Source organism: Protopterus annectens, chromosome 6.part1 (genome assembly GCF_019279795.1).
Source record: "Protopterus annectens isolate FY-2018-M chromosome 6.part1, PAN1.0, whole genome shotgun sequence".
Lineage (NCBI taxonomy): Eukaryota > Metazoa > Chordata > Ceratodontiformes > Protopteridae > Protopterus > Protopterus annectens.
The window spans coordinates 424,852,090-424,868,486 of NC_056738.1; the positions used below are offsets into that span (position 1 = coordinate 424,852,090).

Below are 16,397 nucleotides of genomic sequence, written 5' to 3' on the forward strand. Positions count from 1 at the left end.
ACAGCATTAAATGGCTATTGCCAGCTATATAATGCGAACCTCCAACAAAGATAAAACAACACATAAGCTAATAAGGAGGTCTTGCAGTTAAAAGCTGAAGGAAACACATAGGTTAGCGTGTTGTTCAAAAACAATCATGCCTTTTGTAACTGTCGAGGGTTATCGTCTTGGGAAGGTAGCCCTTATGGGATGAAACCCCAGCCTAGTCTACACGTGTAAGGCCATGCCAAATACATGCAGCTCAGGTAGATGGCGGGTAAAACAAAAGATTGGGCTTTAATAGTGGTAAGGTAGGGTAAGAGGTTACCACCTCTAACAGGAATAGCTTCCATAGACTAGAAATCACTCAACTAATCCTCTAGGATACTATCAGTATAAAGACCAAAGAGAAATAAAATAGTCTTACATTTGTCTTAATCAAAACATTATAGTTCAACAGCAGGGTTAGCACAAGACAGACACCACAAGCAGTGTTCCTCAGAGTGCGCTCTTAGTTAGCTGTATCAGTTCTAGTTTAGTTGTGTTAACTGATGTAGAAAGCATAGAACTAAGCTACCAAGCTGTCGCTGCAGCTGATATACAGTCAGCGATCAAAGAAAAACAACTTCGCAACTGTGAAGGTAACAAAATCCTGCAGTATTAACAAAGTGAAAGCAAAAGGTTATATAGCGAAACGCATGTGACTTATAGCTGGTAAGATGTTGTGTACATGGTAGTTGATGTAGTAGTTCTTATCAATTTAGGCTTTTCAATGCTATACAGTAGAGGGTTCTGAAAGGGGCATGTGCTGCAAATTTAGCAGCTTTGTTATAATGTTCAAGTTTTAATTTTTGTGAAGCCTGGAGGTTATTAGTTTTGTTATATGAATCCACCTTCACGTCAGTTTATAACCAAGAGCAATCAGTTTATAGCCAGAACAAAACAATTAAAGAGATGCAAGTAAAACAGGTTGCCTGTCATTTCCTAAGACTGAATAACTGGCATATGCCGTGTAGTCTACAGGTCAAGCAAAAGGGACAGTAGCTAACTTAGTAAGAGGTCCTTATAGTGCACGGAGGACTATTTCACAGAGATTTTCAATCACTCAGACTGTTTCACAGAGATTTTCAGTCAACTTGTAGGTTTAGGACCTTGTGACAGAGTTCCTGCAGTGTCGAGGTCAGATGTAGTGGCTGCAGGTTCTGAAATGAAAGGAAGAAAAAAAAATATGCTAAGCTGTTAAATAAAATTGAGGCAATAAAGTTAGTGCTGCTTATACAAAAAAGAGATGGAGGAAGGACCACAGTAAGTCATAGCAAGAGAATACAGGGGAAATATAATAGTAGAGTAATAGTAAGAAAGAGTAAGGTCAAAGTAGTTTTAGCAATGCAGTGTAAATGTACAGCTATATCAAGCAAATTGTCAGTAGATGGCACTACACTAATGAGCACCATCACTTAGAAAACATTCATGGGATTAAACTAGTACATCTAAATAGCGTAAAAAAAAAAATATATATATATATATATATATATATATATATATATATATATATACACACACACACACACACACACACACATGCACACAACAGAACACCAGTAACTCACATTACATACATATTTGTTAAAAGGAAACACCCTCATCATACATAAAGCTTATCTGATTTGAATGAAAGTGTTAAATCCAAAAATACCCCTTCAAATCAGGTAATCCTAAACCACCTAAGGATCAACCTATCCCACTTGCCCTCTTCACCTCTCAGATAAAATCCTTCAACTGTTTATTAGTTACTGTTTACAACTTCACCTGTAGTTGATAAAAACATGCCTGACATGTAAATAAAACGAAAGAGACTAAAAGCATTTTCAGTGCTTGTGTCTTGCCCATCCGTATATGTAAAACAAAACTTCCAGTGTCTCAGCTTTTGTATTATTTCATTTAGTCTCTTCCCACATATTATCCTTAACTGCCATAACAGAATCCTTTTTAATCCATACTCCTAAATTCTTAATTTTATCATGTCCCCATAAATGTACGTATTGCTGAACCAATTCACGTGTGGATATATAGTTTACAGCTATAGCCTTTGTTTTATCTGTATATCCCAAAAAGTCTCAAAATGTTCCAGAAGACTGAGATGTCCCTTTCTGTTTTATCAGGTACAAAATAATACCGTCTGCAAATAAAGCCAACCTTTCTTCATATCAATTATATCCTTGAATTTCTGACTCCCTTATTTTTTTCCCAGTGGCTCTAATTATAATGCAAATAACAAAGAGAAAAGAGGACAGTCCTGCCTGGTTCCACAAATAAAGGGTAAAGAGGACACCTTTGCCTGGTTCAAACCATAAGTGTAGTTATGGGATCAAATTAAGGGACTAAGCAAGCTAAAGAAAGGGGAGGGTTCAGTACTCTGTGTTACGGATAAGGGTATGAAGAGCAGGCAAAGGAGGAGGTGGCCATTGTAGCTGTATGCGAATGTGAGTCTATCATATAAGTCATATAAAAGATGAAAAGGAAGATTTGGGGAGGAGGAAGAGGTAGAGTACAAAGAATGTAAAAAAAAGTAGCAACAGTGATTGCGGCAATAGCGAAGGCACAGTTTGAAACTGAATTGGGAAAAAGGAATAGTAAGGGGAACAGGACTGTTTTCAGTCCTATAACTGAAAAGAGGAAAGGAGAGGCAGGCCTGTCCACCCTGAGCAAAGAAGGGAGGAAGATTACAGAAGACTGGGAAAGAGCAGAAGTTCTGAATAAAGTAGTTTGCCTCAGTTTTCATAAAGGAAAGCATGGAGAGAGAGAGAGAGAGAGAGGGCAGCGCAGAGTGGGGAGGACAGTGGACAGACAAGGTAAAGAGGGAAGTGGTGGAGATGGAGATGGCTGCCCTTACAGAGGGTAAGACTCTAATCAGTTTTCTGGCAGATCACATATTGGCAGTCTTCATCAGATCACATGCCGTTGCAGAAATGCATGAGGACCAGGGGGCAGGCAAGTGTAGGTTCATAGGTAAGTACCAAGATAGCTGCTCTTGTGAACTTATTTTAAACCTAGTCAATTTCTTTTAGTCAGAATCAAATCCTGTATCTCCTGTTTTTGAGATAAACACCTTAAACATTATGCCATACCCCAGCCCAATGCCTATATTGGGTGGAGAGGGGGGAATCCAGGTATATAGACTTAGTAGCATAACATCAATGACAGGGGAAAGTCATGGAAAAAACTGAGGAAGAAGCAGATTGCTTTTCTAGAAGGCAGCAGTCTTTGGACCAGCAGCCAACATGGGTTCATAGCCACAAGTTTTTTATTTAAAGATGATTCTGGTTGCAGGTGAACCTGCCGTAGGAGTACCAGTAGATGTTGTCAACCTAGACATCACCAAGGCAGAGGCATTGATACCAATAACAGGAAAACTGGAGTGGTAGGAGTAGAACCAAAACTGAGGTACTTGATTGCTGCATGTTTGAAGCATAGGAATAAGGGGGCTGTGATGAGATCAGTGAGGAATAGGATAAGTGATTAATGCAGTCCCACAGGGACTAATCCTGTACTCTTCACTGTGTCTGTTTTAGACATACCTGAGGAAAAGCAGAAAAGAATTAGAGTTTTCACGGATAACATAAAGATAAGTGCAGGTACACAGACTGCAGTGAGGTGAATCAGTGCAAAACAGGGACCACAGTAACAATGGTGTGAAGTATTCACAGCAGAGCAGGTAAAGAACCTGAGGAAGTTGATTACACCTTGACTGAACCACCAAGAGTAGAGTGAGATGGCAGCAGTAAACAAAATACTGGATTGTATACTCAGAGTGATAAAACTCATTAAACAAAGAGTTTATGCTTCCACTCTATGGGACCCTCCTATTCAGGCCATCCCTTGAGCTCTTTGTGCAGGTCTGTAGGCAGTACAAGGAAGTAGACCTCAGATTGCGCACCTGAATTCAGGGGAAGGCCCCCAGCTTGGTGTGAATGATGAAGGGGAAATTATATAAATATAGACTAGAGAACACCAAAAGAGATGAGAGGAGCAGAATGATCATGCTAAGAAAACAAGTCAAGGAGCCTTGAAGAGGTCATTCTGTACAGTTAAGTACATAATAAGGAGGAGGGAGCATTTGCAACAAATTTTATGTCTAACTGTTCACTGAATGTTTGAATGTACTTCTTCTCAGAGAGGATTGTGATCTAGGTGAATGGAATCCACAGAGGCATTCAGGAAGGCATGGGATTGTGGAAAATTTGGAAGAGTAGGAAGGGGGAAGAAAATGTTAAATGCAACTCTGGGTTGGACTGGATAGCTTTATTTCCATCTATTGTCAAGCAGAACCCCCCCCCCCCAAAATAGTCATCTTATTTAGTGCATTTTAATAAATGTGGACCCCCGAAGGTACATAATTAATCTTAGGGCTATCATAACAGCAAGTTTTGTTGGCCAGTATCTGGAAAGGGTGGTAGTCACCCCACTGCCATGGCTGATCATTTTCCATCATTATTCATGATGTCATATTTGTATGAAACTGCACTTTTGTACTTCATGGTGTAGCACTTTTAGGTGTTGTGTTGTGTTTCATTGTGCTGAACACCCATATGAAAGCTTTGCACCTTTATGTCATACTGGTACCAAAGAATGTATGATTATAATACAGTTTGTTTTTGATAATGTGTTATAGTCCAGAGAGGTCTCCTTTTGTTTTTTAAACAGAAGCATTCTGTGGAGGTAGCATGTGTTATCGGTACACACTTTCCATAGTATTGCACAGTGCTTAGTAGAAAATTTTAAGATTCACAAGTTTCAGTTGACTTGCTTTAATTGACATATTATGTGGAAAGTATTGTGTTTTGTATCACATAATTTATACAGTGATTTGTTGTTTGTATTCTAAAAACCAGGTAAATTCTTTACAGAAAATTTTATCAGTGTATATTTTTTCATTTTTATCAAAGCATCAGAAGTATGAAAAGTCTTGTTCCACTAGGCAGCATTATCTCTTATGGGACACTGCTGACCTATTCATTTTTCCTTAAGTTATCTGGCATGACACCCACGTCAGCTCATAAAGGACGCCCTACTTTCAAGGGGTGAAAAAAAAAAAAATTCTGGTCACCAACATTAATCAGTGGATAAGGTCAGACACTGATTGTCTCCCTTCTGTAGCTGGCAAAGATTTTTTTCCCATTTTTACTTCTGCTGTTAGAACTACACGTGTCAGATGTGCAGCACATGCAACACTCAGGGCCCATCTATGACCTTGAATCTTTAGTGCCATCAGCCAACTATTAGCTTGCCCATGGTTATTCTTCCAGTTTGTACCAAAAGATGTATATCATTGTATAGCTATATTCTTGTCTCATCCTTGTGAGAGGAAGTGCTGGATCTTGTACTGGAACCCTAGTCACCTCTACTATAAGCAGCCTCTGCACCAACTGAGCCAGCTCAAAAGTATGGAAACTAAAGTGTTAGGATTTTCTTCTGAAATGTACAGTGACATTATGACCCTCTGATGACTTAGGGAGCTTTAACTCTTCTGTATTCATGCTAAATTCCCTCCTGATAGTTCCAGACTTGGTTTGAGTTATCTGTGAGTTTTTAGTTGGATGCACTTAGAAAGTCTGGTTTGAAAAGATATCCAACTTCCTCTTCCCTGTTACCAGAGCTGTCGTAGGCAAAGGGATTCTGATGGCACCACTAGAATCTGGCCTTCAAGTCATGGCTAGTGCTGCCAAGAAAAATCTTGACCTTCCTCTAAAGCACAGCTAATAATATTTGTAAACTCATTTCCATGGCCCCAAAAAGTGAACATCACTGTAGTGTTCTTCAAAAGCCAAAATAGCATTCAGTCTACCTCCTCTAAACTCTTAAACCTACAGCCCTTCCCCTCTTTTTGCCAACAGATTAACTAAAAGGTACACTGCCTATAACTAAGATCATAATTCCATAAAACCCCTTCCTTACCTACTGCTAGGAATAGACTTCCCAGTACTGACCAGTTTCTCATCACTAGCTCCCTGCTTATGAGAATCCATTTCACTAAGTATACAATCACACCCTTCCTACAAAGTCTTTTATAACCAACTTTAGCCATTTGACACGCGAGTCTCCTGAAGATGTTGTATACTAGGTAGCAAAACTTAAAAAGCTAATTATTTTCCTTCTAGGCTCATTTTTTCTTCACGCTATACCCATTAATCCCTCAGGGAACGTGACAGATCAGCAAAGTTATTTTCGCAGAATGTAAAATGCAAGAATGCTCTTCAGCAAAGCTAACTTCACAGCAGTGGAATTTGCCATTTTCTCCACTCAGAGTTGGTATATATAAGTTCAGGGGTGTAGGTGGTGTCTTCCCACATACATGGGGCCTTGCTTCCTCCTTCAGAAATTTTTTTCTTATGTTCTCTGAAGGTAATTTCAGCAGGAAGTTTTCAGACTTATTACCGTTGCCATCTGCATGATTCCACACTTTCCCTTTCTCCTGTTTTGCTCTAACTTTTCCTTTCTTTCTACCTTCCCCACCTTATACAACTGATTGTATATACTGAATGCCTTTTAATGTTAACTATGTATGTTGCTTTTTGAACCAGTAATGTAATTTGTATTACAGTTTAAATGCTGTTAGTTTATTGTAAAACATCTTTTACTACTTGTCACTGTGATTGTCACTGTGCTTGCATCCATTTAATAATGTCAGCTTTGTTACATTCTACTTATTATATTCTCCAAGGCTGTGCTGTGCATCTACTTGACAGAAGGAGTGTACTGCTGTGTGGCTTGTATAACTTAGCATAAAGAATTTTAGTGACTCTGTAGTTTTCAGTAGCATTGCCATAGTTTGTGGCAACTGTGTACATTTGTGTATCACAGCTAATAAGATTATTGGAAGTAATATGACTGATCTGATGTCAATTTTCATTCGTTCCTCAAATATTTGGATCGGATCTAATCCTCAGATCTGACTCTGCCATTACTGTAGCTTGTGGTAACCTAAAAGCTGTTGAGCTCCTCCCTACCCACAATGCACCAACCCCTAACTTACCCTAGATCTCATTTGCCGCATTAATGAAATAGATGTGGTCATCACTAGCTGTCCAATTTTTAATCAGTTAAGTGAATTTTTGTTAGTCTGTTTCTCTATTTAACTCTCTTTATATACATAGTATATTCTAATTTACCATCATTGGTAATACCTTTTCCCTTTTTAAATCCTTTTTACTGAATTTCTCAGTACCACAGTTCTAGTTAAAAAAAATTCCTTCTTTTTTGTTAATTTTACTTTTAATAAAATGTAGGAGAAAGGTCCTTAGAGATTAAAAAAATGTAACCAATGTGGCCATAAGTTGCCTGTTTCAGATGCACATGATCTGCGTGTGTACAGTTTGGGCCCAGAGCACTTAAATGTGGATTGCCCCACTTGTAAGAATTTTAACCCTTATGCAGTTGCTGACTGCAAGAACAAACTTATTCGGATGGGATTATTGCCTACTACATTTTCTGAAGCAATTTCTAGGGCTTAACCCCCACCATACCTCTCAACTCTACAGATATTTTCAGAATGTCCAGATTTTTGCCTCATATTTTTGGTCCATTTTTCATAAAATCGTGGTTTTCTGGCAAATTAGTGGTAAATTATTAAAAATTCAAGTTAGAAAATAATGACATACATTTGAGTTTCAGACATGATACCATTCAGAAAATTCATGCTAATGTAAAATGTATTATTCTATCAACTTTCTAAGTTTGTAAGACTAATATTGAAAAAAATTCCCTATTTTTGAGCTTTTGTCCAGATTTCTTGCTCTAAGAGGTTGAGAGGTATGACCCTGACGTCAAAATGTAAGGAGCCTTTAAAAAGGTCCTCAGGACTGTCTGGTTCCTCTACTCCTTCTTCAATGGAAAATCCATGTAAGGAAACAAGGTGGATCCGAAAACTTCTGCTTCAAAGCCGACTTCTCAGAAAACCTCTTCCTTGGGCCCTGTACTCACCTACCATTGACCCGGTGCCATCCAGGTTACCATCTTCTTTCTTGGAGAAATGGCACCCAAAATCTCCCTCGTTAGCCTTATCTCATTCTTCCTGAAGTCTGACTGAAGCTGACATGGATAGGATGATGAGGAGATTTCTCTTAAAGCACATTCAGATGGGTGTTCTTCCAGCTCCTACCCCTTCAGGTCAGGAAGTTTTGGGTTTCACTACCCCTCTACTGTTGGCTACTTCTGCAATCCGACCTTTCATTTCAGAGTCCCTGGATCCAAGTCTACTGAAGATGTCTGAGTTGGATCTGAGGATAGTATAATCCTCGTCTCTGAGGTCATTTCTGAATGCTCCAGCTCCAATGAGTTTGGATCCTAGTGTCTCTGCCAGATCCAAAGTGGTGGTGTCAACTATAAAGTTTTCAGAGCCATCTCTGCCCCTCAGAGCCTTGGCACTGGACATCTCAGCTCTGGCCTCCACCTCTGGTAGAATGCCCTCAGGGCAGAGGGAGTTGATGGGGTGAAAGCTTGTTTTCTCAGCTCCGTTGGTGTCTTTCATCCTGGGGCATTCTGCTTTTAAGATGGTGGAGAGAGTGTCCTCTGCTTTAGCAAGATAGATGGTTTCTCCTCCCTCAAGTCTTCCATCAGGATCTCATGTGTCTTTGCTCCTTGACTCCACAGGGACAGCCAGTCCAAACTCTTCCGGTTACCCAGCAGGGTATTACTATCTCTTCTGGAGCATCCACTGGAGAAGTACCTTGGAAGACAAAGTGCAGAGGCATTTGAATTCCCCACAGGAATCTATCGCAGAAGATACTGATTTTGACAAAGGGGATGGTTCTCCAAGATCACCACTTGATGACATCTCCTTTGGAGACATTCTAGAAATCCTGAAACAAAGAAGTGATTTGTCCTCCAAAAATACTTCTGTGGAGGACTCAATATTCCTGGAGATGTTTGGCTCTGGCCTATCTGCCCCCTGGGTAACTCCACCCCTGATGAAGCTCATTGATTTGATCTCGAAGCGGGCATGAAAGGAACCTGACTGTGTTGAACCTGTCCCTAAGAGACTGGATCAGATTCTGGTACCACCAGTGGGAAGGGAGTTTTGGAGTAAGGGAGTACCTGTGGATGCTATGGCCACGGTGACAGCCACTAAGAAGGAACTTGTGGAACAATGTTCCACTGTCCATCCCTTAACAGGGAGTTGAGGGCTTTGGACAGGTTTAGGAAGTGTGTCTATGCTTCAGTGACCTGTGCTCTTAGGTCGCTGAACTGTTTGGTACATTTTACTAGATTGCAAAGAGACTTGATTAAAGAACAGTCAAACTCTCTTTCAGGGGCCACTGCTGCTGAGACTCAGTTCTCTGTGGCCTCACAGTTGGCAACCCTTCAGTCCATTTCTAACTCATCGATGAGGCTTATCTCATATGCAGCTGAGGGTACCTCAAGGGCAGTGGGTTTATTTATATCTATTAGGAGGCATGCCGGAATGTGCTTGTGTGACTTTGTGGAGCCCTTTAAGTCCTCTTTCATCAATGCTGCCTTAGATGGAACTTTTTTATTTGGCCCCAAAATGAAGGATACACTCAACAGGTGTGAAAAAGAAGGAAAGACTCTCACTGTTGTGGGAGTATGTTTTTCGAGCTCTCAGAGGACCTTTTCTAGGAAACAACAAGGAGGAAGAAAAATATGGTTCAGGAAATCCTAGGATCCTTTCCAAGATCCACATGCAGAAGGTTCCCTCAGAAGCAGAGAGGGGAACTGAAATGAGAGACACAGCCCATGTGACAGAGGTGGCTTGCAAAATCAAGGGTATAGAGATTCCTTCTCTGACAGACCCTACCAGCACTCCAGAAAGGAGGCACGATTGCCCCCCTCTGGAGGCAATTGGGGGTCATTTATCCCTGCACCAGAGAGCCTGGCTTGATATCACAAAAGATACTTGGGTGCAGAGGATAATTTCCGGATGTTATATAATTCCCCTTTCACTTCCACCTCCATCCTCAAGAATATTCTGTGATGTTCCACCCAATCAGAGGAAAGCAGCAGCACAAGAAATACAAAAATTGCTAGAAAAAATGTCATCCAGGAGGTTCCTCCAGATCAGATATAATCTAGAACTTACTCAAGGTTCTTTTTAGTGCCAAAGAAAATAGGAGACTGGTGATCAGTTTTGGATCTCAGCAACTTGAACAAATCAATTCACCACACAAAGTTTTGGTTGGTCAAGGTTCAGTTGATTTTGCTCTTTTTGGACAAGGTTGACTGGATGTGTTTGATAGACCTTTAAGACACGTACTATCACAAAAAAATGAACAGACAGTTAAGAAGGCACTTACGCTTCTGGCTGGGAGACAGTCATTCAGGACCTGCCCTTTGGTCTCACCACAGCCTCCAGGTTGTTCACCAAATGCATGGAAGTGGAAGCAGCTCACTTGAGACTGCAGGGATTCTGGGTTTTTCTGTATCTAGATGACTGGCTCATCACTGCACCAACCAGGGATGTACTCTTAAGAACCAGAGATCAGGTACTCCACATTTGTTACAACAAATCCCAGTTAGAACAGTCCCAAATACTGGAGTTTATAGGAACAGTTTTCAACACTGTATCTGTAACAGCTTCACTTCCTCTACCAAGAGTGCAAACAATAAGATTTCAATTCAAGAGAATTCTTCACAGTACAAAAATTTCAGTCCAGTCGATTATTTCAGTGCTGGGGAAAATGTCAGCTGCCATAATTAGTTCCCCTGGCAAGATTTCATATGAAAATTCTTCAGTGGATGCTTGCAACACAATGGTCAATTCTTTATCAATGAAAGTCAGTTCAAGTGAGGATCACTCAAGCATGCAAGAGATACCTCTGGTGGTGGATTCAATCACATGAAGTTCTACAAGGCCATTCTTTCATTCTCACTCAACACAAGGCCATAGTGACCACAGAAGCATCCCACATTGGGATGGGGGATCACTTCCTCGGGAAAACAGTCCAAGGCACTTGATCCCCTGAAGAGGCCAGTTTGCATATCAATGCCCTAGAGATGAGAGCAGTGCTCTTTTGCAGGCCTTCCAGAATGCTCTCCCTTTAAGGACAATTGCTGTTTAGACAGACAGCATGTTGATAGTCTGGTACATCAACAAACAGGGAAGAACCAGGTCTTACCCCTAGTGTCGAGAAGCACTCAGAGTGTGGCAATGGACTATCTCATCCAAACATTTTCTAATACCAGTGTACATTCCAGGGAAGTCCAAAGCAGGCCTATGCTATTACCTCATGAGTGGTCTCTCAACATGAAAGTGATGGAAATGATTTTCCATCATTGGGGCGAGCCTTGCTGCGATCTTTTTGCTTCTCCCCTAAACAACAAATGCAGCAGGTTCTTTGTCCTGATTCCCCCCTCCTGTGGAATCACCGAGGGATGCTGTAGTCCATTATTGCCCCCTGGTTTCCTATATGCTTATCCCCAACTCTCTTGATCCCCAAAATTCTCCAGAAAGCTGCCAGGTTGAAGAGCAAAGCCATCCTCATTGCACCTTACTGGCCTCGGCAGGTATGGTTCCCTTTTCGTTGACCTCATTTACTTTACCCACCTTGGTTTCTGGATCAAACTCCAGATCTCCTGTCTCACCCAACAGGCATACTTCACCCAAATATCTCAAACCTAAAGCTGACAGCATGGTTTCTCCACTTACATTTCATCCCCTGACCATCTTATTGTTTTGTCTTCACATAAAGCTTCTACCAGAAAACTTTACAGAAGTAAATGGAAGAGATTTGTTATTTGGGCTTATTAAAGATATATTGACCCTTTTTCAACCCCTGTACAAAGTGTCCTTGAGTGTTAGCAACAATTTTCAATGAAAGAGCTATAGCTCCTTGACCATTAAGGTTCAGTAGGCAGTAGTCTCTAACTTCCATATCAGATTTGAGAATTCTTTCCTTGCTTCATCAAAGCTTTGTAAGGCCTTCTTAAGAGGCACACATTTGTCGAGACCACCTTATAAAGACCCTACTCCACCATGGGACTTACATTTAGTACTACAGGCCTTAATTAATTCCCCCTTTGAGCTAGCAGCTAAATGTGATCTTAAAATTCTGACCTGGAAAACAATCTTTCTAGTGGCTATTACCTCAGTTAGAAGAATTTCTGAGCTTTAAACATTGTCTTCTAAACCTCCATAGTTGATTTTTCATAAGGATAGAGTAACATTACGAACCAACCCTTCTTTCCTTCCTAAGGTGGTGTCAGAATCCAACATCAACAAGTCCATTATCCTGCCCAAAAAGGAGAGTACATGTTGTATTTGTTAGTTGTTTATAAACAATTACATTTCTACTTACATAGAACAAAAGAAGTTAGAAAATCTCAACTGTTTATTTTCTTTGCAGAATCTAAAATAGGTTAATCAGTTACAAAAGTAATTTTGGCAAGATGGCTTACTGATTGTATATCTTTTGTTTGCAATAAACTGGGTATTTCATTATCAAGACCTTTAACATCCCACTCAGCTAGATCCATGACAACTTTATTAGCATTTTTATCTAGGCATTCCATGGACAATATATGTGCAACTGCAAGTTGATTTAATCTCATATCTTTATTACTCATTACAAACTAGATCTGGTCTTGAGGAAGAGCAGCCTTTGATTCAGCTGAGCTGTGCTCAGGAACATCCTTCCTTAGAGTCCACCCGGGATTTCAGGTAGCTGGAGACTCTGTCCCAATAGTTGAGGAACAAATGAAAAATTGACATCAGATAAAAAAGTTATGTACTTGCCATAACATTCCATCTGTGAAGTCCATTTTCATTCTTCCTCAACTACTCGTCCATCAACCCCCATCTTTGTCTTGATAGTCTTCTGGAAGAAAGAGAGTTCATAAGAGCACCATTGTGCCTTAATTTGAGCTCCAGATAATGGCTTTCTTAATTTATGTCATCTAGCAAACAAGACCTGAGGTATGTTAGGGGTTGGTGCATTGTGGGTAGGGAGGAACTCGAGAGCTTTTAGGTTACCACAAGCTATAATAACGTCTGAGTCGGGTCTGAAGATTGAATCTGAACCCAATAGTTGAGGAAGAGAGAAAATGGCAACACAGATGGAATGTTATGCTAAGTACATAACTTTTTTTGCCTATATTTTTCTTTTATGCATAGAAATTTAACACTAAGACTGACTCTGTACATTCCTTTTCCAGCCTTCAGTCTCAGTTAAGTGATTGTCCAAGAGAAAGACCTACAAGAAGTACCACTGGTGTCTTGCCCAACATGTCCCGCTTGTACAAAGAGAATAATGCAACACTGATGAATAGATCACGGGACTTCTTCAGCAGTATCTACAGCATCCAGCCACATTTAGCCAGCCAGCCTTCCCTAAACAGAAGTGATAGCCACACAAGTAGTGGTAGATCACTGAAGCCTCAAATAGACCAAGAAGTGCGTCTGAAGTGGACTGCAAATTCTTCTGAATGTGCATTTGGTGAAAATAGGAGTATAGATGGTGATGTGCGATATACTTATGGAACTCGAGGAGGAAGCTTTGTTGAGAGATGTCATGAGCTGGCACGGTCCACAGAGTTCAGTCACCAGGATATGAGAAGACATAGCTGTTCTAGTGAGCAAGATAATCGGCCTGGGGTTAGAAATAAAACTCCTGCTGCAGTGGGGAGCCAAGTACGAAAGACTCCTGTACAGAGCCTTGTTCCTGCAGTCAGTACCATATCAGCATCCTCACTAGCAAGATCCATGACTACTGATGGCAGTGACACCTCTGCTACTGATTCCTCTACTCTGCCTGCAGCGGAACAAAAGCCTAAATTAAATGAAACATCATTTTGAAAGTAAATGTATACCCCACCAAAAAACAAACAACAAAAAACACTCCTGATAAACTTGTTCAGAGGATGGTGGTGATGGTTGAGAGATTTTTTTGGTGTTGATGCTAAATTGGGACAGTTTTCTAACAAAAAAAGTCAGGCCTGGTGTAGAGGAGAAACAGAACCTGGAACCATGATGCTTTAATTTTTGTGTTATTGAATATTTAACAAGAGCTGAAGTACATAAATACCTTGCTGCATTGTGGAAAGTAAAGGTTGATCCTCTGTTTTGCAAGCAGGCAAAATCAGTGTGCCAGTATTAAACACAGATATACACACGCACATGCACACACCAGACACTGTTCCATTCCTTACCCAAAAGAAGTGCCTACTTTAGATTAGAGCTAGCAAAATGAAATAACTTTTCTCAAATATAATACATTGTGCCCTAGAGGCATGAACAAAAAGCGTAACAGGAAATGTTTTTTTTATAATATGCCTTTAAATGTTTTATTGTTTAACTGAATAATTGTGAGGGTGGGAATATTTTTGCTGTATAAAAAGGGTTCTGCTTGTATTGTTAAAATGTACTCTGAAAGGCTGTGGAAGCCGAGGCACTAGAACATCTGATTTGTTTTTTTACTGTGTGGAGTTATTGGTGTTTTTATTAAAGAAGAAAAAAACGTTTTGCAGTTTCCTTGGATTCATTGGCCTTCTGAGTGTATAGTAAAACGTTTCTCATAATCTAACTCCTAGGTTCATAGGTTCATACGAGGCTATCTGCCCTAGAGCATTTATAAGCCTAGCCAGAGTGTGTTTGGCTTTCACCACCCATTTTAAATTAATTTTGCTATGCCCTTTTTCGAGGTTAGTATACTGTGCCTCTGTCTAACAGTGACACAGAAGTGATACCCGGGGTAAACCTACGATCTCCCATCCACTCATCAAGATTCCTCTTGAAGAGAGTCAATGAGGGACTCTGCCTAACCTGGACTGGGATTTTATTTCAGAGTGAAGGGAGCCTCTGTGTTATGAATCTGTCCCTCCAGCATGTCCTATTTATTTCAGTGCTGAGGTTCAAGTCTCTCGAGCGCGTAGCTCGATGGGATTTGGATTTTCTGAGGTGCAGCATGTCCATTAATTCCGGGTTGGACATGGCTTTATACGTCAGGCACAGCTCGCCTCTGAGCAGGCGGTATGCCACTGAGTAGAGCTGGAGTTTCTTTAATCGGGCAGCATATGGCATCTGTTTGAGCCCTTTGTTCCTCTTGGTGAGGTACTTTTGGGGTCTTTCCAGTTGCTGCAGGTGTCTGGTAAGGTACATCCCAAAAGGGGCATTGTACTCAATTATGGGCCTGATGAGGGATGAGTAAAGAGGCACGATGAGCTCCCCTGATCTAGATGTGAATCCCTTCATGATCAGGTGGGCTATATAAAATGTTTTTCTAACCACTTAGGCCACGTGGTTGTCAAATGAGAGATTGCTATCAACTTGGGTCCCCAGGTCCCTAATTACGTCTTCTGTACTTAATGGATTACCACCTATGTGGTAATTTGTGGGCACTTTGTTTTTGCCAAAGGGGATGACTATACACGTTTTGACGTTTAGCTTGAGGCCATGGCTCTGGCACCAGTTGTCTGTTTGTATGAGGCTCTTTTGGAGGATGCTTGTGTCGGCTGGAGAGTCGATTATTGCACCCAGTTTGCAGTCATCTGCGAACATGGTCAGCCACAGTCCTTCCGTGTTGGCCTGTACCTCAGAGAAATATATACCGAACAAGAGAGGTCCCAGGACTGAGCCTTGTGGGATGCCACTTGTAACTGGTTTGTAGTCTGACATGGGTAGAACAATTTTAACCATGTGGGTTCTGTCCTTGAGCCAGTTTGCAACCCATCTAGTGACATAGGGATTTATATTTAAGCTGGTGAGCTTATCTATAATGCCCGAGTGGGGTATTGTATCGAAGGCTTTTGCGAGGTCCAAGTAGGCTGTGTGGACCACCTTCCCCTCATCAATGGCCTTGGTGACTGTTTCAAAGAAATTGACCAGGTTTAAGAGGCAGGATCTGCTCTTAACAAAGCTGAACTGGGTAGGATCCAGTGTCTGTAGGTCCCCAATATCTTTATTTATGAGGTCCATGATGATCCTTTCCATAGCTTTGCCAGACCAAGCTAGTCAGGCTTATGGGGTGATAGTTTCCAGGATCCGTTGAGGCACCACCTTTGTGGAGAGGGACCACTGTTGCTGTACGCCACTCTTTGGGTACATATCCTGTAGTAAGGCTGAGATTGAACAGTAGTTTTATGTTTGGGTTTAGCTCTTCTTGGAGTTCATGTAGGACGCAGCCCGAGACACCGTCTGGTCCCATTGATGCTGTGTTTTTTGCTTTGGAGAGGGCGGCTCTTACCTGAGCATCTGGAGATGTCAGGGGGGCAGCACTCTGCTGGGATAGATATTTGCCCTTTTGGTGGTGGGGGGGAGAAGTTTGCGCTGAACCTGTCAGCTAGGATGTTGGCAATGTCTGTGGGTTCGGTGTATTTTTTGTCATTTTGGACTAATTCTGAGCATATCTGGGAATTCCCACCCAGGTTCCTAACATAACTAAAGAAAGCCTTGTGATTATCCTTAGTGT

At 41.1% G+C, this 16,397-nt stretch overlaps 1 protein-coding gene across 2 annotated transcripts in view; it reads left to right on the forward strand.

The window, feature by feature from the left end:
- LOC122805610 (BTB/POZ domain-containing protein KCTD3-like) overlaps window positions 1–14,451 on the forward strand; it is a 2,987,990-nt gene extending 2,973,539 nt beyond the window's left edge. For both annotated transcript variants that reach the window (XM_044075857.1, XM_044075858.1), the window contains one exon: window positions 13,147–14,451. In XM_044075857.1, coding sequence (XP_043931792.1) covers window positions 13,147–13,786 — 640 coding nt within the window. In that variant the 3' untranslated portion in view covers window positions 13,787–14,451. The remainder of the gene's footprint in view (window positions 1–13,146) is intronic.
- The last annotated feature ends 1,946 nt before the right edge of the window (window positions 14,452–16,397 follow it).